This window comes from Lygodium microphyllum, chromosome 7 (assembly GCF_053477565.2).
Source record: "Lygodium microphyllum isolate KBCC chromosome 7, Lygodium_microphyllum_v1.1.10, whole genome shotgun sequence".
Classification (NCBI taxonomy): domain Eukaryota; kingdom Viridiplantae; phylum Streptophyta; class Polypodiopsida; order Schizaeales; family Lygodiaceae; genus Lygodium; species Lygodium microphyllum.
In genome coordinates, this window is record NC_141141.1 from 61,726,136 (window position 1) to 61,751,676 (window position 25,541).

The 25,541-nt window shown below is 42.3% G+C and overlaps 1 protein-coding gene across 3 annotated transcripts in view; it reads right to left on the minus strand.

Moving 5' to 3' along the window:
• LOC148033519 (uncharacterized) overlaps positions 1–25,541 on the minus strand; it is a 49,722-nt gene that overhangs the window by 19,517 nt on the left and 4,664 nt on the right. For 2 of the 3 annotated variants that reach the window (XM_087681469.1, XM_087681468.1), the window contains exons 5-13: positions 10,614–10,790; positions 10,020–10,426; positions 9,549–9,945; positions 9,256–9,353; positions 9,099–9,161; positions 8,775–8,863; positions 8,625–8,690; positions 8,368–8,464; positions 7,827–8,272 (exon numbers count right to left, since the gene is read on the minus strand). In XM_087681469.1, the coding sequence (XP_087537595.1) occupies positions 7,827–8,272; positions 8,368–8,464; positions 8,625–8,690; positions 8,775–8,863; positions 9,099–9,161; positions 9,256–9,353; positions 9,549–9,945; positions 10,020–10,426; positions 10,614–10,790 (1,840 nt within the window). The remainder of the gene's footprint in view (positions 1–7,826; positions 8,273–8,367; positions 8,465–8,624; positions 8,691–8,774; positions 8,864–9,098; positions 9,162–9,255; positions 9,354–9,548; positions 9,946–10,019; positions 10,427–10,613; positions 10,791–25,541) is intronic. The other variant, XM_087681470.1, reaches the window with a different exon arrangement.

Below are 25,541 nucleotides of genomic sequence, written 5' to 3' on the forward strand. Positions count from 1 at the left end.
AATTGAAAAGAGTTAGTATGTAAGCGGTCCTCCGCTGGATGCCACCGAGCCTTCTGAAGGACCAATTTCTAGGAGCATACCGAATGAGCAAGCAGGGACCGAGAGTCTGCATTAAGAACATGCCACCAGGAGCTCCGAATTTGGATATTACCATGCACAAGCCCGTGATCCTCAAGAAAATAACGGGCCATAACGACCCACGGGTGATGATCCAAGCACATGGCACGAAAAAGAGACCAACAAAGAGCCAGCATATGAGTTTCGGCATCCAAAATAGCCCTACCACCCATACGTTTGGGGGTACATGCATGCGATCAAGAAATTCATGAAATGCCTGCATGCAAGGATTCCTTCTTCCATAATATGAAACGAATGTACTGAGTAAGAGCATTCAAAGTAGTAGTAGTCCAAGGCAGCAATGGCAAGAAATATGTGAGCATTAGCAACATAATTGTCTGAGCCACTTTGAGGCGAACATGGAAGGGCCAAGCCTGCGACTTCCAATACAGAAACTTGGCTCTGTCAGTTTCTGTGAAATCCACTCTAGTAGTTGCTTTGGCCAAGCATCAACACCCAAAGGGTACCCAAGATGGCTGACAACGGAACCACGGGGAACAACCAGTCCCTGCCAGCCCAATGACTGTAAATCTGACTCCGTGCAACTGAGAATGGCTGATTTGAAAGCATTGATATGAAGACTAGACGCTTGACCAAAGAGCGTCCAGACATCTAATGCTTTGTGAAGATTATCCTTGTCCGCACGCAAAATCATAAAGCTGTCATCAGCCAAAGATTGACTAATGAAGTGCTGTCCAAAAGGAAGCGACAATCCAGCCAACTGAGTTGAAGCTGCCATAGAAGATAACATCGAAAGAACTGGATGAGTCGCAAGGGCAAAGAAGAGAGGACTCAAAGGGCAACCCTGTCTCACAGAGCGTGCAAGGACAAATGGCTCGGTAACACCGCCATTTAGCATAACTCATGAAGAAGCCGCAGCACTAATGGTGTAGATCAAGCGGGATATCCGAGTACCAAAGCCCATAGTAGACATAAGTTCTGCAATGAAAGACTGGTCTAAATAATCAAAAGCCTTTTCTAGGTCCAATTGAATCAATACCACTTCCTGATTAGAGTGCCTTGCATAGTCAATAGCCATTTGCACATTTAAGATATTATGCAAAATGTTTCGGCCCTTAATGAAACCATATTGAAGAGGATGCACAATGGCCGGAAGATGCTTGTGAACCCAATTTGCCATCACTTTGGAAAAGATTTTATATATCGAACCCATCAAAGAAATTGGTCTCCAATGTTTCAACATTGACGGCGAAGGAACTTTTGGAAGCAGTTTGATAAGACCTTCTTTCCATGAGGAAGGCATGAACCCCGTTTCCCAAACTTGCTGAAACATAGTCATCAATGGTTTCACCAATTGAGTAGCAAAAGCCTTAAAGAATTCATTGGTGAGAACATCCCAATCGGAACTTTTATCCTTGGGCAGGTGTAACAAAACATCCATAACCTCCGCCTCACAAATATCTGTCTCCAAAGTAGTTTGCATGTCATGTGGAACCTGATTGCGGACCAAATCATAGAAAATTGAATATGCATGAGTAACTTGGTCAGAAGGTGAAGAAGAAGAACCAAGAAGGTCTAGAAAATAATTCCTACACATATTCACAATAGTCTGAGGATCAATGACCATTTGACCTTCTGGATCCAGGAGTCTGGTCATATTTTCTCGAGCAGGAGATGCATGTAGAGCTCGAAAGAACTTATGAGTCTGACAAGCACTATCTTGCAAATTCTCAGTCAAATTTTGCAATTTGGCCTACTAATAAGATTTCAACTGAAACTCTTTAATAAGATCAGCCAAACCATCGCCAATGGTAGCAGAAATACATCATCTGGAGTGTCCACCAGCAGAGAACGAACCAAAGCCAGTAAGTCCTCCGCTGCTTGTCGACGCCGCCGACAAAGAGAGGCATGATGGATCCCATACTGCCGAACAACCCGTTGCACATTAGAGAGCAATCGTTCAAACGAAGCATTGCCCTCAGAGGAGAAGTCCTATAAGAATCTATCAATCAATTGCTGCATATAGCCCTGAAAGATTGAATGCTTCAAATAAGACGAGTTGAAATGCAAAGGGAGTCTATCCAGAAATTGCTTAAAAGGTGCAATGGGTTGTGCAAGCATCTCAAGCTGTAGAGGGAAATGGTCCGACAAGGCATATTGCTGCAACACTTTCATTTCGAGCATCTCAAGAAGAAAATCATCATTCTACATAATGTACATGCGGTCCAACCGCGACCATGTAGTTGCATTATGCGCAGAATGGAAAGTAAACGCTGTAGAAGAAGGGTGTAGCCAAGACCAGAGATCTTGCTTAAGTACGGCAAGAGCAAACGCATTCCACACACAACTTTCGGGAGCGTCCATCACCAAATGCTCTGATGTGGACTGTAAAGAATCAACACACATATTAAAATCCCCCATAAAAAAACCCCGTCTGCCAAGTGACAAGGAGGTATGCAAAGTATTCCAAAGATCCCTACGAGATAAAGGATCATTCGGAGCATAGAGGCCAAGTAACCATAAGATCTCTCCTTCAAATAAAACTTCAATCATCACAAAACGGCCATGTACATCATTTTTAATAAGAACGGGCTGATATTTCTCATGTACAATCATAAGCACACCAGAATAATGCATGGCATGTGTCCCTCCATAAAACAAGCGAAACCCATGGCAATCCACAACTTTTCCTACTTCAGCGTGACTCTTATGCTCAACAGCACATAAGACATCCCACTGATTCTCATGCAATACAGTCCACATAGCATGTTGCTTATGGCGAGAACAAATGCCTCGCACATTCCACGTGGCTCTCTTCATGTGTATTCAAAAAAGAAAATCAGGTATATGAGGCATAGCTTGCCTCGATTTAACCTTTTCTGCTAGAATGTCAAGGACTCCATCATCCAAAAAATCAGCTAGCACGGCAAAAGAGTTCTGACGGCCAGATTTGGAGGTAGACAGTTATCCATTGTCTTGGGGATCGAACGGGGATAACGACGATCCCATGGGGGAATCACGTTACCTCTAGTATCAAAAGCCAACTTAGCAGGTGGACCCTTTGGACTGTCCGTATATACTTTCCTAGTAGGCTGATTACGGCGAGCAGAAGAAACCCTAGCATTGAGCAGTGTGCTCTAAAGATAACATTTCTTTCCTGCGCATATAAGTGCGCATGGAATCTTGTGAAGTAGTAGGCACAGTATCCGCCATGCCGGCATCAAACCTTTTACCTTTTTTTGCACGTACATCTACCCAGTCATTGCCACGGGAATCCAAACCCGAAACATGTTGTTTACCTTTATCCAAAACTTTAGGTGGCTGGGTTGCATCCTGCGACGGAGCATCAAGCACCATATCTTCCATGGGCAGCACAACATGCTCAGCATCTGAAGTCGGTTGCTTCTCTGGGCATTCGGCCATAAAATGCCCCAATTTTCCACACGAAAAGCAATGCCCTGCAAAGTTTTCCCATTTCAAATGAAAGTGCAAAGGATGCATACCAGAGCAATTAAGACGTAACCAAGCAGGCCTTTTCCTAGCAGTGTCCCATAACGTACACAAACGGTTACGATTCATGGCCCTGAGGCTCGGACAATTTTCCACTTCAACCCACACCAAGCATTCACGTTGAAGCAGACGCTGAAAATTTGCCATTGGGCGCCATGGCACAACATGGACCAAATGGCGATCAAAGAACAATGGCAATTTAAATAGGAGATCAGCACAATGCTTCTCAGATTTCAACAGCACCTCATAGAAGCCTCGGGGCCCAACAAAAATCTCTTCAACACACTCCCCTTGTAGCAGATTGTGCAGCCACTCGCGAATACGGGAAAGCACTGGGATCCTACCAGTGAAGAAGAATATAACAGCACGTTCATAAAACATTGAAAATGAGCGCAAGACATTTTTCGAGTCCACAGTGGCTTCCAGAACATCTTCAGTTCCAGAGTCAGAAAACGCTTCATGATTATGTTGAACATAATTGCCAAGCAGAGTGTTAGCAAATGCTCCCAGTCAACATCCTGAGAATCCACAGAATCAGAGGTAACCTGAGCATAAGAACGTTCTTGATGATCCATTGTCTCTTCCGAAGTATGCTTGGTGCGTTTGCCCACAGGCTCGAAGTCAGGACTAGGGGGCATCTCCTCTGTGCAAGGAACCATATCCTCTGGTTCCTCTGTATCAAAATCCGGACCAAGAGCTGCCACCGTTTGGTCTATAAAAGCCATATCCAGACCAGCCATGTTGTATCACTACTTATGCCGATCAAATGCGGTCAAATGCCGAGCCAAGAGCTCACGGGAGGCAGAAACGACACAGGTCTCTCTCTCTCTCTCTCTCTCTCTCTCTCTCTCTCTCTCTCTCTCTCTCTCTCTCTCTCTCTCTCTCTCTCTCTCTCTCTCTCTCTCTCTCTCTCTCTCTCTCTCTCTCTCTCTCTCTCTCTCGGGCAGAACGGACCCTGCACTGGACTGACGAAGAGGCTCAGGCAGCGCGCGAGCAGGAACAGACGCCCGCTCGGCAAGGAAGGCACGTCCACAGGCAAGGAACACGACACCTCTTTCCCTTACTCGCTCACGATCTCTCTCGCTGTGTGGCAACCTGGACGAGACGCTCTATTCGTCTGACGACCGTCGAATTAGGGTTTTCAACAGGTCGGCCCTTCTGCAAAAATGGGCGAACGCAAGCGGGAGGGCCAGAGGACAGCACGTTGATCGAGTCAAGGCGAGCATCTGCGACGTGTGGCAAAGTGATGGGGCAGCAGCAGATAGGCGCGACCAAACGCCCAACAGAACGTGCAAGACCAGGAGTCGCAAGTCTGACAAGCGACGGCAGCGATCTCCTCCCGTAGGTCTGACGGGTGATTCTCTCTCTCTCTCTCTCTCTCTCTCTCTCTCTCTCTCTCTCTCTCTCTCTCAAGCATACATGCCTCTTATTTGTATGATCATTCATGTATAATGTATCCACTCCTATGTATGTACTCTTAAGTTGTAGCGCATGTTGTGCATGCGGCATATGCCATAGAGGTTTTGGCGTGTTACCCTCAAGTATTCATCTTATATACTCCAATAGCATTGCTATTTAGACTTTAAACATCTGTTCTATCATCTATAGTTCAAAATAATGAAGTTAATTTTTTTTTCGTACTAATATCGTACCATACCTTATAAAATCTTAAGGTACCATTTAGTACCATATTTTATCGTACCGTTGTCAGAGGGGTTTTTGTCGAAAGGTCGTATCCACCGGGGATCAGAAGTAGAAGGAAGTAGAGATAGGAGATGGAAGAGAAGATAGAGAATACCCAAGTGGTAAACACGACAAAAACAAATCACAATAAATTGAATCAATATGTATTGAAAGAACCTGGAATCTTCGCACTACTCAGAAGTAATCTCTAGGCATTAGTTCTCGTGGAGCTCCTTCGTAGACCATAAACGTGGATCAAAAAAATCAGCTCGTTCTCTGCTGCCCGGAACCCAAATCTAATGGCTCCATTGCCTCTGAAAGAGGGATAAAACCGCAGGACACCTGCTCACGGATCTTCCAGATCACTCCTTTCTCTTCTTTCAATTCAATCTACAGTTTTTAGTCTGTTTACAGCGATCGCAACGTGCGTGATTTCGTCCATCTGTCTTTTTTATGAAAAATCTCCTAATTGGCTGAAAAAGCAACTAGCTTTTTGCATGCCATCCTAATCTAGAAGCTTTTTCTAACTTTTTCGGATTTTTACAATAAATAATATCAAAAATAGACTAAAATTATCCAAAAATCTAGTATTTTCGGATAATCCATGCAACTCACACTAGTACTAATGGCTCAGATCACATTGACTCTCTAGATTAATAGAGAAGTCGGATGATGATGCATTCCATACTTTTTCACACTGTGTCCTCATAACATCATGACACCGTGCCGTACCGTACTTTTCGTACCTGGCAACTATGATTCAGAGATATGACTGCACTCTTGCTTACATCGATGTCAGCCTTGGTGCAATGCCATTCGGCAGTCTCTCAGCACAGGAAGCACCCTATACAGCTGTCATTTCAAATGACAAACTCCAAATTCTAAACCAAGGGACATATGACCTGTTCGTCTTAAAGATATATTGTCCAGTTTCCATTTTAGACTCATCTTCATTTCATCAGCAGAATCCAGCTTTAGAGCAGATAGTCCACAAATAGAACATGTTTCATGTTGCCTATTATGCATCTTTCCTGTCTTTCCTTTTAACATGCGAGTGTGGAGTTAAGAGCAGCAGCCAATGTCATTAGAAATTTCTTCACAGCCACTTTAATGTCCCTCCTCTCCCCCCTCTCAATGTGTGAGTGTGGAATAAACGCGCAGCAGACTATGTCACATGACTGACAAACCACCAGAGCACATCTATTACGGGTCAGGGTGCACACTGCCTGTAATGTACAGATAGTGATGCAGAATACAGTCAATGCCACTCTAGCTAATAGCTATCAAGATTTAAACAGCACACAATATACAATTTTCGGTCTAAACCTGCAGCCGCTTTAATGTCTCTCCTCTCCCCCCTCTCAATGTGTGAGTGTGGAATAAACACGCAGCAGACTATGTCACATGACTGACAAACCACCAGAGCACATCTATTACGGGTCAGGGTGCACACTGCCTGTAATGTACAGATAGTGATGCAGAATACAGTCAATGCCACTCTAGCTAATAGCTATCAAGATTTAAACAGCACACAATATACAATTTTCGGTCTAAACCTGCAGCCGCTTTAATGTCTCTCCTCTCCCCCCTCTCAATGTGTGAGTGTGGAATAAACACGCAGCAGACTATGTCACATGACTGACAAACCACCAGAGCACATCTATTACGGGTCAGGGTGCACACTGCCTGTAATGTACAGATAGTGATGCAGAATACAGTCAATGCCACTCTAGCTAATAGCTATCAAGATTTAAACAGCACACAATATACAATTTTCGGTCTAAACCTGAAGCTAGTTTTCCTTGGGTCCCTTTTTAGGACCTGCTCTTAAACCGTAAACCCTTTTTTAGTTTCAAAAAGCAAAATAAGTGTGTTCATTGCTGATACCTTTTTCACGTATATTCTTTGTATAGTCAGGTATTTGAAAAGTGGAAATCAATTATTTCCTCAGTCTGAGTACCTGTACGTTTGAGTGTTTGGAGAAAGTTGAAACCAATCCTTTCATCTCTTTGAGAGTTTCCCAATGGCTATGGTGGTTGTGTTATGTGCAAAACAGAAACTATGAGGCACAGTAAGCTTTGTCAGATAAAGGCTGCCAGTACTGTCTTATACATGAACCCCCTCTACTGCAGTCTGTGTCCTAAGATAGTTTGCTTTCATGTGCCAAGATGTGCAAGTTTTATTAGAAGAGAAAGGGCACATAGAGTTTAGACCTGAACCCAAAATAGACTGATTCAAACACCTGGCACAGTAAGAGTCTATACACAGCCACTATTACAGAGCACTAGTACCAATGCAGCTTGTCAAAATTTTAAACAGCGCTCTAGAAACTATTACTAGTTAAGAGCCCCTTAAATATAAAGCAAAGAGAAGGGGAAATGGACTGAAGACAACACTGCTAGAAAGAACCATCAATGGACAAGATTAATTTTATGCACTTGTGCATGCTAAAACAAACTAAACAAAGGAGATGAGCGTTGAGAAAAGGTGCACATGCACATGAATACAAACACAAAAAAAGAGCGCAAGGAAAGGGGAGGGGAGAGAGAAAGCACCGGATCTGGATACAATCCTGCACTTTGGAGTTCCAAAGCTATTCTGTCATCCAACCCAAGGCTCCAGTAATTTGTGTCCAAATTACTTAGGCCATTTGAATCTGGATACTGTAGGCCATCCTCCTTCCTTGTTTCAGCCTTGGCAGGAGAGTTTAGAAGTTCTGATTCCGAGTCCCATTGTCTATGCCCATTGGATATGCAGGAGCCATCAAATCGAGGACTTTTTGCCCACCCATTGTACTGTCTGTTACCTCCTCTTCTCACCTCCATGTCTGATTCTGAATCTTCATCCTTCTTCTCTTGGTCCATCTGTTCGCTGTCACTCAAACCTTGAAGAGATGCATGCCTTATACAGCCTCTGGACTGGCTTTCGTCGTCTCTACGGCTGCTATCCATATCAACCTCGATGATGAGAGCTGCTATGAGCCTTTGTGAAAGAGGAGGTCCTTTGTTGTCAGGCCAACCTCCAGTTAGTGCCTTCCTGACATCTAAATGTAAACTTGGTTTACTAGTTAAAAATCCAAAATCATGGAAACTTTACCTCCAGCTAACTCCTTGCTTCCATTTGCCAAGCATGACACCCTACCACCCACACTCCGCACAAGGGGTTCTGAAGAAATAGTATCATCAGTAACATCCTGCAAGATAGAGTGGACCAAGTATGTCAAAGCAGAATAATAATAATAATAATGGATATAGACAAGATTAGCCCAAATGAAAAAGTTTTTGTTTTTTAAACCATTAGGATGGACTTGAAACCAGAGGTAACCGTCAGAAAGAGGGACTCCCAATCCATACCTTTTCATTTTTACATTCATCCACTGAACGAGCCAGTAATAGCTCTGTCTCTTCCAGTTGTCTTGCCTGATTATCGCAAAGTTACACAAAGGAACCATTGTCAGCCCTTGCCCAAAACACTCTACAGAAGAGACCAGGAGGTTTACTCACTTGTTTTCTTAGACTTTCACGCTCCTCAGTTGTCAAGTAAACAAAGAAGGGCTCCATTTCTTTCCAAAAACTATTCGTACAGGCTGCAGCTGCAGATCCATTAATTTGTTTTTGTTAATATGTGGGAGTTACTATGATACAAGTTCATTAAGACCAGCAGCTAACATAACTGAAGTCCTAATTACATAGTGATGAAATCATGATTTGTAACGGGCATCATCATCATATTATGGCGTGCAACCATAAATTCTAGCCAGCATCATCATAGTATCCCATGCAGTAACTCATATAAATGTATATTACAGAAAAAGAAAACAAGCTTACCACTAGCATTTACAGCAGCCTGAATAGCCGCGACCAGCTCCTCATGATCATCATCAGATTCACCTAAAGTGTCATCAAAAACCATTGGTAAGTCACACATCAATGAACCACTCTTGAATGCAAAGAAAAATTTATTACATTCCAACTTTGTCAACACCTGATATGTCTGCAGAACCATTGGTCACAGGTCGCCGTGGCCTGGTTAAGGCTTTACGATCACTTGTCCCCTTCTTGGATGGAGGTCTTCCAGGTTTTCTGCAGAGTAGTTACATCATCTTTGAGTTTTTGAAGATGAAATTAAATTCCACTTTCCCAAAGTCTTCCACTCAAAGACCATAAATATCCTGCTCTTTGCACTAACTTGTAGAAAAAGAAATATTGTCACTATGTCACATCATATATCCCTGTGTTGACAGATTTAGTAAGAAGAAAATACCAATGTTGACTTACACATCATGAGGTTTCTCAGGCCCAGACCTTGCACTTCTTAATTGCTTCGCATTAGAAGCAGGATCCACCTTCTCAACGTGAGTCACAGCAACACTTTCTCTAACTGCCATTAAACCTCTGCTACTTCTACCTTGTCTCCGAACACCATCTCCGCCTTCTTCCTTTGATACAATACGTGATTTTTTGCCTGGAATAACTACAGGTGCCATCTTCTGGTTAACAACTGCAAACTTTGCCTCAGGTTCACCATGCTTTTTCCACTTTTCCTTGGACTTTACATCTCCACCTTCTGAATCTTCACTTTCAGAGAGTCCTCCTGAGGTTGCAATCTTTTCTGATTTTAATTTGGCTTGTGATAATGTGGAAGTACTTGCAAGCTTTTTCACCAGGCTTGCAGGTGTTGGTATGCTGGGGCTAACCCTCACTCCAGTAATGTGGAAGTACTTGCAAGCTTTTTCACCAGGCTTGCAGGTGTTGGTATGCTGGGGCTAACCCTCACTCCAGCACCACCATTGCTGTCACGGGGATTGTTGCCATCTCCCATAGGAACCGTGTCATCTGTGCCTCCAACAGGACAAACAGGTGGCACCAAGTTCATTCTCCTTGCTATCCGAGCCATCTTTTGAGGCCTTTGCCTAACCCATTGAGCTACAGGGGGTGATGATGGTCTGGATGGAGCTGGTCGTTTTCGATTTGTTGGGCCAACAGGAGGTTGAGCCCTGCCTTGGGCACGGTCCCAAACATCAGGAGCTGGAGGCCTTGAAGTATGTGCTGTAGGATTGACCAAAATCCCTGTGTTAGATCGAGGTGCCCGAGCAGACTTTGCTTTGGTGATTGCAGTTGGACTGTGCATGGGAACATCCTCCTTATTTGAAAGCCTGCAATACGCACAAGAAAACGCTTAACATATGGTGCTTCCAATTCAAGGTCTTGTGGTAATCAGCTTGATGAATAGTGATGTTTTAGACCCAAAAAATGCTTCAGACTTACTTGACACCACTTTTCTTGTAGTAATCATCTGGATGAATAGTGATGTTTTAGACCCAAAAAATGCTTCAAACTTACTTGACACCACTTTTGAGGAGAGACCGCTCCTTGTCTGGGAAAACTACACGATCTCCCTTATCCCCCATCGAAGGTGAACCTTCAGACTCAATCTTGTTCAAGGGTCTTACCAGCCCAGCATTTTGCTGGGCACTTTCTATCTTATGCATGGATACCACACCATGAACTGGGCCAGACCTACACAAGTAAAGAAACCAATGAAAGATACTAAAAACATATACTGAAGTAACTTTCAAAGTGTATTTCAAACAAAAAGCAGCAATACGACTAAAGCTGCACTATTGATAGTTCTTCGGCCTGAACATTATACACATATGCTGAAGTTGTGCTGAAGCCGATGCATAAGTTGGCCTAAGCACTGATGTTGATGACTAACACTCAAACAGAAAAGCTAGCAGTCCTGAACTTCAGTACTGATTGTACATTGATTTACCTTGAGCATGTAGCACAAGACTACAATTAGTTACTTAATGACAAATGCTGCAAAACATCTAACAGAAATACTTGATTGTGCTACAACTGCATAGAGGGGAGGCATGTAGGTTCTGATCATCCTACAATGCAGCTCAAGGATCTTTACACTCTTAAATAAGAGAGTCAAGTTTTAGCAACAATGGATCTCTGGTAGCAAGCTCCTTGGAGAAGTTTTTGGACTTGTACTCCAGTAATGGCTTAAGAATACTTTACAAAAAATTATTTTCTTGCACATTCAAGGAGGTGATGAGTAGTCTAACCAGCTCATGAGTGAGTCCGGGCCAAGCATTATAAATACCTGACTACCGCCCACTACCCTGGGAGTAGCGCCACCACCCTGGTAGCTGTCACTTGCCTCCTGCACGCACACCTCCTGCGCCAGCACCTCCGACAGCTCCACCCCACCTACTACTATGTTCCCTATGCCTGCCAATCGCCGCTGCCACCACTCCTACGCTTGCGCCTAAGCAATGCTGCCCTCTGAAATGCGGTCTGCTACACCCCCTCAGCCCTATCCCCGCCAGCATCTGGCACTGCCAACAACACAGCTAACTGTCTCCGCCCCTACTCGCTTAGCCAATTGAGCCACAACCAAATCCCAAAGGTCTCCACCATTGTGCGCACATCCCAAGGCACCCAAAATTAGGGCTTTTCATCAAATCAGCATCCTAAGCATATCTCAACATCCAAAGAGCCGACATTGCAAAATTTCCTCGAAATTTGTGCAAGAATTTTGGGGCTTTTTGTTCCCAAGGCTCCAACACACATCATGAGGAAGATTCCAACTGCTATTCACTATTGGCACACATCTTGAGGTGACATTTCTGCAGAAATTCGAGCTATAAGATATAAATCTCTTCAATTTCTTAGGAATTTTAGAAAGAAATTTGGGGCTTTTGCCTAACACACACTCCAAGGCAAGAAACAAGTGATAGAGCAGCATTTGATTGTTTGCTGTTATAGTTAAATTAAGCAAAAAAAATTGGAAAAATTCAATAAATTTTGGTGAGAATCGGCATTAAGTTGCTGTAATTTGTACTTTTGTGGGCACGCATTTCGAGGCACGTGTGATAAAGCAATGCATTGTCGTTATTTTCAAGCTAAGTGCTGATTTTGGTAACGTTGGGCACACTTTGGTATTTTCATGACAGTTTGGCACTTGTATCTTAATCTCATGAGGCTTTTTGGTACTCTAAGGAGTACACTCTATACTTCAGCTGTGAAGTATTTGGCTACAGATTTTTGTCCATTATTGACAGCATGGCACGTCAAGGACATAATGATCAAAGTAACATCCTTGGTGTCTTCACTCAAGAGGACAAACTTGATGGCACAAACTACCTGTTGTCGAGTTTTATGGTCTACAACCTTCCTGTGGCAAAGAACCTATGGGACTATGTCACTAGTGATTTGCAACAACAATAGGTCTTGCATCTCAAACACCTCAATGTAATGCTCGAGGACAAGTTGCTAGTTCTATTGCTATTGTTGCTAGCCCTCCTCCCCCTCCTACTAAGGATGTGAGGAAATGGGACTCAAAGGATGCACATGCACTTTCTTTCATTGCCTTGTTAGTAAAAAGGACAATTATTTGGCACATTCGCTCATGTAGGACCTCAAAATCAGTATGGGATATACTTGAGAGTATGTTTGCAGCATGCAATGAGACCAAGATATCCTATCTCCACAAAGAGTTAACCAACGTGAACATGGATAAGGGGCATGACAGATCACCACACTCACATATAGGATTTGTGTGAGCAGCTGCTCAATGCTGATGAGTTCATTCAGGATGTTGAATTGGTAAACATCACACTGAACTCTCTTCCAGAGTCATATCTTGGTTTCCACACCTCTTTGATGTTGTCATTGAGCGAGGGGCGGCAGCTCCTTACATTTGTGGAGTTGAAAGGCCTCTTGTTGCAAGAGAAATAGACTCCAAAGAATGTTGCATTGCGTTCATGTGATGTGGTTATGCTTTCCAAGTTCAAAGGCAAAGAAAAAGTCAGGGAAAATGCAAAAAATCAGCAAAAGGGTGATGCTGGAAAGCCATCAAACAAGGATATCCAAGACACAGAAAATACTAAAAAGAAGGAGAAATGTCATTATTGCAAGAAGCCCGATCGCTATATTGATGAATGCAGGAAGATATTGGCCAAAGAGAAGAAGAAAGACTCTAGTTTGACTATCCGAGAGACATCAACCAACAAATCTACTGATGGTGATGCTTCAACCAACTTTGTGGAAAGGTATGCATTTCTCACATGCATTTACAATTCTTCGATGGCTGATTCAACATTTAATGCTGTTGAAACACAACAAACATGGTATTTTGACAGTGGGGTGTCAAAGCACGTTACTTTGGGAGTGTCTGTTTACCTCTTTGATTCAGCCCCTGCTCAGAAGCATGTTATATGTGCGAACAAAAACAATTATGATGTATGTGGCACTAGTATAGTCACTTTTATTGCTGCAGTTGGTTTTGATTTCATGCTTCTAGATGGCTTATTTGTGCCTCGCATTACAAAGAACTTGTTATCTATCTCTACTTTTAATAAGCATGGCTTTCAAGTCATCTTTGAGAATGACAAATGCATTGTCAAAAACAAGGAGATGGATTATGCACTCAGGCTGTACGGCACCCTATATAAGGGTCGGTTTTTGTTGGATACCTATGACGAATGATCTCATTATGCTCTGGCAGTTACTACTCTTTCTTCCACTATGCAAAATGCGGAGCTATGGCATGCCTGCTATGGACATATGAGTTTTGGGAGTTCACTGACTCTTTAGAAATGTCATATGGTAGAAACATTGTCTCCAGTGGAGGCTCCACCTTTTCATGCATGGGAGGGATGTATTTTGGGCAAGATGCACATGTTTGCTTTCAAAAAGGATGGTGTAATGCATGCTATCCGAAAAATGCAGCTTATTCACTCTGATGTTTGTGGTCCCACGAGGACACATGCACTTGGGGTCATCTTTACTTTATTACATTTATTGATGACTACTCTTGGTATAGATGGGTGTATTGGCTGAAGGCAAAATCTGAGCAAAATGGTGTTGCTGAAAGGAAGAATCTGACTCTTATGGAGATGACTTTTGTATGCTGAAAAACAAAGAGATACCTCATAAATTTTGGCTAGAAAGCCTTCAATGTGCAAATCATGTGTTGAATTGTGCACCCACTAAAAGCTTTGAAGACAATCACATCGTTTGGAGCTTGGCATGGCAAGAAACCCAAAGTTGACTACTTTTGGGTGTTTGGTTGCATAGTCTATGCACATTTCTGAAAGAGCTTTGTGGGAAGCTTGATGACGAGGCTATAAAATGCATATTATTGGCTATAGTTCAAAGAGTAAGGGCTACCGCCTGTACGAATAAAGTTTTTGTCGATAGGGATGTAATATTTGCTGAAAATGTTACATTTTCACATGATCAATTTCAAATGCCAGCCACCCACGAGACATTGGTGATGTCTTAAAGGGTCTTTTGCCGCTTTCTTTGAAGTCTCTACCTTTTGTAAATGGCAAGATAGACTTAATACAGCAAGTTGTTGCTACATCACATGCTCCCAAACAACAGGATATTGATGATGGTTTGCCACATGGACTGGAAAATGTAGCACAGCATGAAAGGGCTGCTGCAAATGTAGCCAAAACAGTCTCGAGATGGCGGTTACGTACTCTCCAAGAAAGTAAAATGGATGCCTTTTTACCTCAGCGCGCTAGAAGGGCTGCTAGACATGCAACACATGATGCAAGGAGGGCAAATTTGACTGATTTTACAGAAGTAGATGATTGTGATAGGCATGTATTTATGAGCTCATTGTTGGATGATGATGAACCTACTTCCTTGGACAAAGCTCAGTAAGATGTACATTGGATGCAAGCCATGCAAGTTGAGTTAGACTCTATTGCCACTAACTCTACATGGGATCTTGTGGATTTACCACTTGGTAAGAAGGCCATTGGTACAACATAGGTTTTTAAACTCAAACGCAAGGCTAATGGTACTATTGACAGGTACAAAGCACGGTTAGTAGCAAAAGGCTATACGCAAAAACAAGGCATAGATTATAAGGAAACTTTTGCTCCTACATCCCGTAATAGTACAATGAGATGTGTCATTGCTATGGCTACAAATAAGGGCTAGAAAGTACATTAGTTGGACATTAAGATATCATTTCTAAATGGGGATTTACATGAGAATGTTTGTGTGTCACAATCTCCAAGGTTTGTGGTTAAGGGGAAAGAGCACATGGTCTGCACGCTACATAAACCTCTTTATGGTCTCAAACAGGCTCCTCATGCATGGTATTCTAAAATTTATGCTTATTTGGCAAGCAAAGGGTTCAAAAATAGTCCAGCTACTCCCACTCTATGGATTAAGAATGAAGGGGGGGACTTGCTAATTATCATTCTTTATATAGATGACATGACATGTTGCTTGATGGACCAGGGAAAATTTGCAGATTTTAAGGCTGAATTAAAACATGCATTTGCTATGTCAGATATGGGCTGCCTACACTATTATTTGGGGATTCAATTCACCCAAAATCAGCATGGTATCATCATGTCATAGTCACAGTATGTGGATAAGTTGTTACATAGGTTTAATATGCAAGATTGAAAACCTTTGTGCACTTCTATGGAGCCAAGCTTAAAGTTGTATGCATGATAGTGATGAGATGTCTAATGTTGCAATTTACAGCTAGATTGTTGGCTGTCTTATTTATGTTTGTAGCACATGCCCTAACATTCAATATGCAATATCTCAAATGAGCAAGTATATGCACCACCCACAAACTATATATTGGCAAGTTATTAAGTGGATCTTCCAATAGTTGCAAGGTGCTCAATCGCATGCGTTATTATTTCCTAGAGGGAAGACTTGCACTTACAGGCTTACAATGGTTCAAATTGAACTGGTGCTGTAGACACTAGGCAATCTACTAGTGGACATTGTTTCTTTCTGAGTTGCTCGTGCATTTCATGCTAAGCAAGAAATGGCCTACTGTGGCTATCTCATCTTGTGAGCTAAATGTAGGGTAGCTTTCACAGCAATAGTGGAATGTGGATGGTTGCGCAGATTTTTGGCTAATCAACATTTATCATTGGAGAGTCCTACACCCATTCTTTCTGAAATTCAAAGTGCTATTGCAGTGGCACAAAACCATGTGTTTCATTCTCACACAAAACACATTGAGGTGCATTACCATTATGCTAGAGAGAGATGCTATGCACGAGAGATCAACTTAATGCATATACTCACACAAGAAAATGTTGCAAACATATTCACCAAGGCACTACCACACAAGAAGTTTGAGGCTTTTCGAAAGTCCTTACACTTATTACCCTTTGGTGATTGATCATCCTTGTACTTTATCACATTGGCACTAGAGAGGGGTGTTAGAATTTGTCAATTCTAGGCAATGCCCATGTAATTCGTGTGGTGTGGACACTTTTGTGTGTGTCTGTGTGTGTACGTAGTGTCTTCACATTTAAAAGTAGTGACACTAGGGACTAGAGTTAGTTAGCTTAAGTCTAGCCACTCGGTGGAGGGCTGGTTAGGTCAACCCTTGACCTAACGTAGGTTATACCTTCACTATCTTTTCAATTAAGCAAGTATACTCTACTCTCTTGCTTCAACTCCTCATTATCACTCTCTCGTTTCTCTCTTCTCCATAGCTGATTCTAATTTCTCACACACAGTGAGGACTCCAAGGTTCTACAAAGAGAACACCACACTCACTTGTTGTTTGGAGCAAACCTATCATGAAGAACACAGATTTTCTATATTGTTCATGCCTTCTATGAAGTGTGCGGGGCAACTACAACTTCCCTTTGCAAGATGTAGTTGATTTACCCTACATTCAGGCATCCCGACACCAAAATTCAAATTTCGTAGTGTGCTTGCAAGTTCTTTTAAAGAGTTGTGGCTACCGATTTGACAGATTTGATGTTTTAAATGCGGGGACCATTTAGTCTTCCACCGATAGGTGGTCAAATCAGTCAAACTGTCATGAAGAACAACATGAAGATCAACATTCAAAGCCTCATTCTCACTCTAATAGCTTGAGAAAATCAAAGCCCCCTTCTTCCCCTACTCTATCTCTCTCTCACACGGCCCATACTACAAGTCCTCATATAGCTATGATGGCTCCTTCTATTCACATTTCAGTGCTTCCTTCTCTCCCCAAAGAAGATCGACTTGATGGTGTGAACTATCCCCTTTGGTCCTGCAAAGTGGAGTGTATCCTTGACACCTTCGATTGTGGAGGTTTCTTACTACCCCAACTCCCCCGTCCAATGAAGGATCCCCACATTGGTTCTACAATGAAACAAGCAACCCTTGGGATTTGCTCAATTCTAGAGCGCAATCTTTTCTCTTTATGAGTTTGTAAGATTTTGTCCTTGTGCATGTGCTCAGACTTTGAACCGTAGCAAAGTCGTAGACAGAGCTCTCTTCTTTGTACCATTAGAAGACCTTTACCCACTATATCACCATAGAACAGAAACTTCAGATGCTTTCTATTGATGAGTCCCTTTCTATACATAATCATATCAACAAGATGGACAAGTAGGATGAGCTTGCATCCCTTCGCAAGACAATTTCATCAAAGGACATGGCGATGATTCTCGTTACTCAATTGTCATCTCCCAAGTATGATATCTTATACACCAGCTTGCTTACCTCCAAGGTTCGAGAGACTCTTCTATGGGAAGAGCTAGCACTGCTTGTTTTTGGAGCACTAAGAGCAACTCAAGGAGATTGGTACTAGTGGATGCAACCTTACTAAGGCTTTTACTACAGGTTCAGGAGGGGGCAACTATAAGGACAATTGACAAGAAGGCCAAGAGCAAGAAAAAAAAAGCAGATTCATCATTCAGAGTCTTCCTCAAGCTTTGACACAGATTCAAAGCGAACTAAATGCCCACACTATGGGAACACTATGGGAAGGGCACTCACCCCAAGGAGAAGTGCTAGAAGAAATACCCTCACCTTTGTCCAAGAGAAAAGGATGGAGTCAAAACATTTGATCCCTCCTCTACTTCTTTATCCACTGTTACACATGAGTCCATGTTCCTTCACATTCATGAGGAGGAGGAGCCTTCTTCATCAGTTCTCTCATCTTCGAAACGGCCTTGGCTCATTGACAATGGTGCTTCTAGTCATATGACTCCTCAAGGAGATTTACTACAAGATCTTCGTCCATCTAAGGGTATAGTCACTATTGGTAACGTTTGCTCAATGCCAATTAGTGGTGTTGGCATTTTGCCATTATTACCTGACCATCCATCAAGCTCTGCTTTAGAGGTCCTACATGTTTTGGACTTGGGCTTTCCCACTCTCTCTGTTCATGGCGGCCTTACTGGACTCGGTACCTAAGTTGTCTTCATCAAGCAAGCCGTCATTATTGCGAGTTCTCCTTTTCAGCCATTCTAGTGACAAGTTGGTAAGAAAGAGGGCTTTAGTGGGGAAGGCTATAAATAGCCAAATAACCCAAAAACAGCCGCAATAGCAGCCCCTATAGAAGAATCCTCAATACAAACGGCTTGCTTGGTGAACACAACCCGGACACCAAGCCTAGTAAGGCCATAAACTAAGAGGAGTGGAAAGCAGAACACAGAGGGCCTATGAAAGGAAGCTCGACATGCGATCAGAAAACAAAGGCAAAGTGCCACCACTACTAATAGGCACTGATACAATGTCACCAACAATGACAGAACCCTCAAAAGGGCATAGATCCTACAACAAATCATCTCATGGAGTCATATGACCTGAAGTTCCACTATCAACCAGCCTAGGCTGCTCAAAAGACGAGGCAACCACTGAAAAAGACTCCTCCAACTCAACAATATGAAGGAACACTAACTCATGGGTAGCCGCTAGAGTAGAGGTAGCAAGCTCTGATGTTTTAGCTCCGTCCTTTGCTTTGGATGAAGGTGAGGGTACTTCTTCTTATGCTTCCATCCCACAATATGGACATTTAAGCTTCTCCAAATTAGATTCACAACCTAAGGAACTCTCCTATTGTTTAGCCTTTGACTTCCCTTTCTACTTCTTCCCCACTCCAAACCTGCAACAAAAGCTTTGGTCAAGGTGGATCCATTGGCAACCTCTTTGGCACGCTCGTCATGCTCCAAAACAAGTAGGGCAATCCTTCCATAGAAGCTTCGCACAAGTTCTCAATGTAAGAAGACTGATGTTGAAGACATCAAACCGGGGAGACGGTAACTAAGTCAAAAGAATCATGGCCATATCCTCTAAAGAGATCATCCTACCAAGGGATGCAAGCTCATGCCTCATATCCTCCAACCTATTGATATGATCCTTCATGGAAGGAGAATCGTCAACAGCAAGCATTTGTAATTTCTTCTTAAGAGTAATCCAATGGGCAAATGTTTTTTAATTATGCAAAGAAACAAGCTTCGTCCACACTTCCATTGCTTTCCACAACCTGCACACATACACTAGGACAAAATCCTATAAGCCCATAAAGAGGAAAAATCGAGCTCTAGAGTTGAGCTAATCCCATAAGGCCAGCCGCCACACAATCCATTGATCATTTGATGATCCAACGTTGAGATCCTCCATTGGATGGGGAATAGGGTGGGTAACAAACTCCCAAAGATTGAAGGTATCAAGGATACACTCGACCTTACACGACCAAAGCAAATAGTTTGAACCATCAAGCCAATCTTCTTTGGGTAAAGAAGGGAGTACAAACACTTGTATAGAGGGTGCCATGGATGGCATTTTGAGGCCAGCAAAACGGGCCTTCTAAGAAACATGAGAATGGGGAGGAGAGGGATCCCATAGAAATGGGCTAGGTGACCTCCAATCTTCACGATCTATGCGATAGTTTTCGCGATAATTTCACTGCCGTTCAAAGGAGTATTGAGAAGGCTCATCACTTGTATCATCAAAGCCGCAAAACTCGTTGTAAGACATCTTCGATATCCACAAGAGAGTTTGGACTAGATAGGCCCTAGAATAGTGGAGAGCAGCTATAGGATCACGAAGGACGTGATGTAGATGGTCCGCCTGGAGGAAAGTAATTGTCCCTTGCTCACAAAAGGTTGTGTTTGCTGAAAACGATGATGCAAAAACTTGTCGCCTACTACTGATCTAGTTAGGCGCCTACTCCACCAAAGTGTGCATTTGATGATGCAAACAACAAAACACAAAAGAGAGGGGGAAAAACATGCCACCTGCAAAAGAACTTGCTGTGTGCAGCAAAACACAGATTTGTGATGTGTCTTGAGCAGTTTGGGATGGTTGCCTAAACTCTGTAGTGGTCACCTCAGCAATAAAAGGAGTGCTGCAGCTCCACCAGCTCTATATCCTCTCATTTGGCAATGATACCATGTGAGAGTGCATAACAAAAGGGACCACAAACACAAAGACAAAGGAACAAAGAGAGGCTACAAGAAAAGAATAAAGAAATCTATAGTGAACAAGGGAAGAATGCCAAATACAGGACTAATCAGTCCTTGCACGCAGCCCACAATGTCAATTAGGGCAATACATCAAGCTCATGATGATGGCAACATCGGAGATGGAGGAAGATGCCAAAGTTGAAGTCCAAAGTTGAAGTGTGCACCTGCCAAGGAAGTAGGAAGATGATCTGCCAACTAAGTGGGGAAGACTATAAATAGTGAAATAACCCAAAAACTGGCCGACCAGCAATCTAGACCAAAAAAGTGGCCAACCCACATTTAATGCTGGAGCATGGTAAAAATGCTAGATGTGCTTTAAAAAATCCTATGAATAATGGACAATGTCCAATAGGTGAGGCAAACTAAGTATGCAGAAACTGCCCGAGAAATGCACATAAAACCCCCACTGTAGAAGAAAATGCATTGAAAGGAAATAAACTAACTACTCTAGAATGAGCTACCTTCTCCGTCAAAACAGGTGAAGATAAGTCAAACCTCCTAGTCCTCATCTAACTCAGACTAAGGCTCACAAGCAGGAGATGACAAGGCATGACAATCATGATTGCTAATAGAAAGTACAATCCCAAGGTATTGAAGTACCACACCCACTAAAAGGTGTTTGTACAAGGAAAAGCCCTTCCACACCCACTAACAAGTGTTTGTACAAGGAAAAAGCCCTTCTCCAAGTAGAAGGTAAAAAGTACCCATGGATAAAAGCACACTCGCACTAGGGCTACAGAGGAACACGACAAGTGTAACAAACCCCCTCGAGTGGATGATGTGAACATATATAGGGAATAGACAAATCATTCACCAAATGGCAATAAGCCTAAAGCCTTGCAAAATGCCTCAATTTTCTCTCTAAAGAGAGCTTTTATAAACATATCTACCAAGTTGTCCTATGAAGGGATATAAACCAAGTCAATCTCCCCTACATGGAGCCTCTCTCTTGCATAATGATAATGCACCTTAATGTGCTTAGTGTAAGCATGAAAAACTGGATTTCTTGCAACTACCATGGCACTCTAGCTATCAGCATATATAATATAGGAGTGGATGACTGTGGTCCCACACTAAGATCGACCAAAAGAGAGCTATACACATTCCAATGTACCTCTAAATGTTGCCCTATATTCATCTTTACAACTAGATATGGCCATTGTAAACTACTTCTAGCTCAGCCAAGAGATACATGAATCACCAAGCATGAAACAATTATCACTAGTGGACACTCGCGTGTCAAAACAACCAGCCCATCACTATCTATAAATGCATGCAAGCAAAGAGAAGTGCCTCTAAGATAGAAGAGGCCCAATGTTTGAGTGCCTTTAAGATAGCGAAAGACATGTTTGATTTCTTGTCAATGCTTAGTACCAGGGTTGTGCATGACCTACGGGCTTGTATATTCCCCATTGTTGTATGTTTTATTATATTGATCACACATGATGCAAGAGAGGGTGTTGATTGGCACATATCATGGGGTTCAGGCACTTTGATCAACCTTGAGTTGGATGCATTTTAGAGCCAGTTGGGCAACTCTTTTAGGGTTGTTTCAGCTGTCTAAAGTCTTAACATGAGGCTGTCTAACCTTGAGGCCTATATATCATCTTCACTCTCAAATTTTGTATCGTGATATCTTGCATCCTTGGAGAGGGAGATTGGAAGCATCAATGCCCTGTTAATATTGTATTATTGTACATCTCATGCTTCATCTATGGTTTCCATTGCTTGTTTATTCTTAGTTCTTGTGTTCTTGTGTTCATGCCTTTCTATTCATGTTACGCTTTCCCTTTCTTGCTTTTGATGATCTGTGCATTCTCACAAGAGGTATATAGGAAGGACCATATTCACCAATCTTGCACATCACTTTGATGTACTGTAACCAAGCAGTACAAAAAACTATCATCATGGAAGAAACCCTGAGCCACTAATGCATATAAATCTTCGTTCTTTGGATCCCAACTAGCATCAAAGGTAGTATATATGCATGAAGTAGGGGTCACATTAGGCACTACCGATGGATTAGATGGTGCAGAGACTCCACATGGTGTGGAGGTCACACTTCCTCATCTAATCCCACTCCAGACAGCTCAAATGAAGGTGGTGTCACGAAAGTTGTAGTGTCACGAGGACGTGAAATTTTGAGATGCTTTAATCTTGCTAGTAACATTTGATTAAGTTATTAATCAAATGTGCAAGGTTGTTTAGCACATGTGATGCACATGGCAGTTATTTCATGGGAATGGGCCAAGGACCCTGAGAATACAGTGGGTGTTAAATGCAAAAGTTGTGTTAAGTTATGCCAACTGGGTTTTGGTGGTCAGTTGGTGCCAGGTGAACCTGGACTAAAGATGTCATTACATGATGACAGTGATTTTTTTTTATATACATACATATGCTCCAGCAGTTGGATGTCTTATTTACCTATGCAACACTAGGCCGGACATACAATTTGCAGTTTCAGCCCTGAGCAGATATATGCATCAGCCACACGCATGTCACATTGGCAAGCTGTTAAGCGTGTCTTTCGTTACTTGCAAGGTACTAGATCTCTTGGATTGCTTTATGCCAAGGGGGGACCATTACAATTACATGCTTACAGTGATTCTGATTGGGCTCGTGATTATGATTCACCTCTCTCCACTAGTGGCAATTGTTTCTTTCTTGGCTCATCTTGTATATCTTGGCTTAGCAAGAAACAACCCACCGTTGCCACATCGTCATGTGAAGCTAAATACAAGGCAGCTTTCACTACCACAGTTGAATGCATATGGATTAGACGATTGCTAGCTAATTTGGATGTATCTATTACAAAGCCTACTCCCTTGTTCACTGACAATCAGAGTGCCATTGCAATGGCACGGAACCAAGTATTTCATGCACGCACGAAACACATTGAGATACATTATCACTTTGTCAGAGAGAGGCTACATGCAGGTGATATCAACCTTGTCTATTGTCCTACCACCAGTAATGTGGCAGACATCTTCACCAAAGCTCTTTCCCGTGACAAATTTGAAGCATTTCACAATGCTTTAAATTTGATCTCCTTTGGTGGCGGATGATCCTTGTACTTTTGATCACTCTTCACTCCAGGGGGGTTTGTTGGGTTTTCACTTACACCTATGCTCACAGAGGAGTGTCAGTGAACAGTAGGACATGTGAAGAAAACTGCTAGGGTTTGCACTGAGGACACACAGTGTATGACCACAACAGAAACACAAAGAGACAGACGCAGACACAAAGGACAAAACTCAAAACTCAAACCCTAAACACAAAACTCAAAACTCAAACACAGAAACTCAAACACAAACAGAAGAAGGGAGAGAGAGAACACAACTCTAAAGTGAATGAATGCTGTAAATGAATGTAAGAGTGTACAATGTGCTCAAGGGCAAAGCAATGTCGGAGTGTGACGTCCATCGGAGACAGATCCCAAATCTGTGGCCACTAGTTGGAGTGTCTGAGAAGGAGGTAGATGTTGTAAACGCAAGTGAGAGTAGATGTTGATCAATAAATGCAAACAGTAGAAGTGTGTGTGATGGTTGGTGACTATCCCAGACAGCAAACGCAGATCTGAAATTGCCGCAAGATTATGAACAACTGACGTCTAGGCTACACAGGTGCAAATGCAGGCTGAAACAATGTCTAATGTGGCTAGCGATGACTAGATGATCAGATCGCAGCAGATGATGATGTCACCACCAGCTAACGTTAGCATGGATGAAGGCGCCAACAACAAGAGAAAACACAGATGGAGTGGCAGCAGTCACAAGGGCTGGATAGCCACATGGGAGGAGGCTGATGGTTGAAATCTGCACATGGAGAAGAAACCTGCATAGATGGAATAGGGCTGAATGGGGACAGCCTGTCTATTTATAGATATAGAAGGGTGCCCCAAAAAATAGGGTTTTTGGGAGACCACTGAAACTCTCTCGGACCACTCCCCTTTTTAGGGTTTTTCATTAATTAAGTATGTTTTGGGGCTGTTTAAGAATGCTAATCGGGTGAAAAGCGTGTTTTAGCTCAATAGGACACTGGGGCACTTTTTACTCTCGGTACGAGAGGTTTTTTCCCCCAAAATTATTGTCTTATTTCGTATGTGCTTATGTCACACACTTACGGGCACTTATCATGTTCAGGTGTGAACACTCCCTACAACCCTAAGGTTTAAGGGTTGTACTTTGTACTTTCAAATTACACTCTTTCAGTCTATTGCGTTGGGTGTCGTGCTTCACTCTCCACATTGTCTACTGCACTCTGAGCTGAACTTCGATCCTTTTTTCATCTCACATGGCTTTCTTCCAAAAGTCTCTAACAACATAGTTGTTTTTGTTTCACCAAAACAGCTTTCATAGAATGGAGGCTTAGGAGCTTCCTATTACAAGTTTCCCCAAACCTGCTAAAAATTCCCATATATAGCATAGGTATTACGTTTTCTCCATCTAAGCAAAATCATATCCAATTACATGCAATCAACAAGATAAGCCACCCACAATCGCATTTTTTGTCTCAAGAAGAAGCAATATGAAATCCAAGTACAAACAATGACTTTGTAGTATGATAAAGTATAAATCTCTACAACTCATTCCTTTTCATTAATTTCAAAGGCTATCAGATGGCTTTCTAGTTTAAGACTCCTCCAATGTGATCTTGAAGAAATATAAAGTACTACAAGATGTTTCACAAGATCAAGAAAAAAGTCAGTCCTGTACTAGCAGCATACTTGAATTCATGGAAGCATAAATTTTCACTTGACCTTAACATTGTTTTTCATCAAAATATGCAATGGAGTTGCAATTTGAGCATAGCAAATAAGAAACGTGTTTCTTTTGATTTAAAACTTACGAAACATTTCTTAAAGTACAAAACGTTTGAGAGTAAAAAACGTGGTTTGGTGGGGGAGGTTGTTGGAGTTTAAACCCAAAATATGGTTTTTTTAATAAAAATTATTGGGCAATATTAAACATGATACTAATGATGTATAATGACTCTTGAGAGCTCAAGA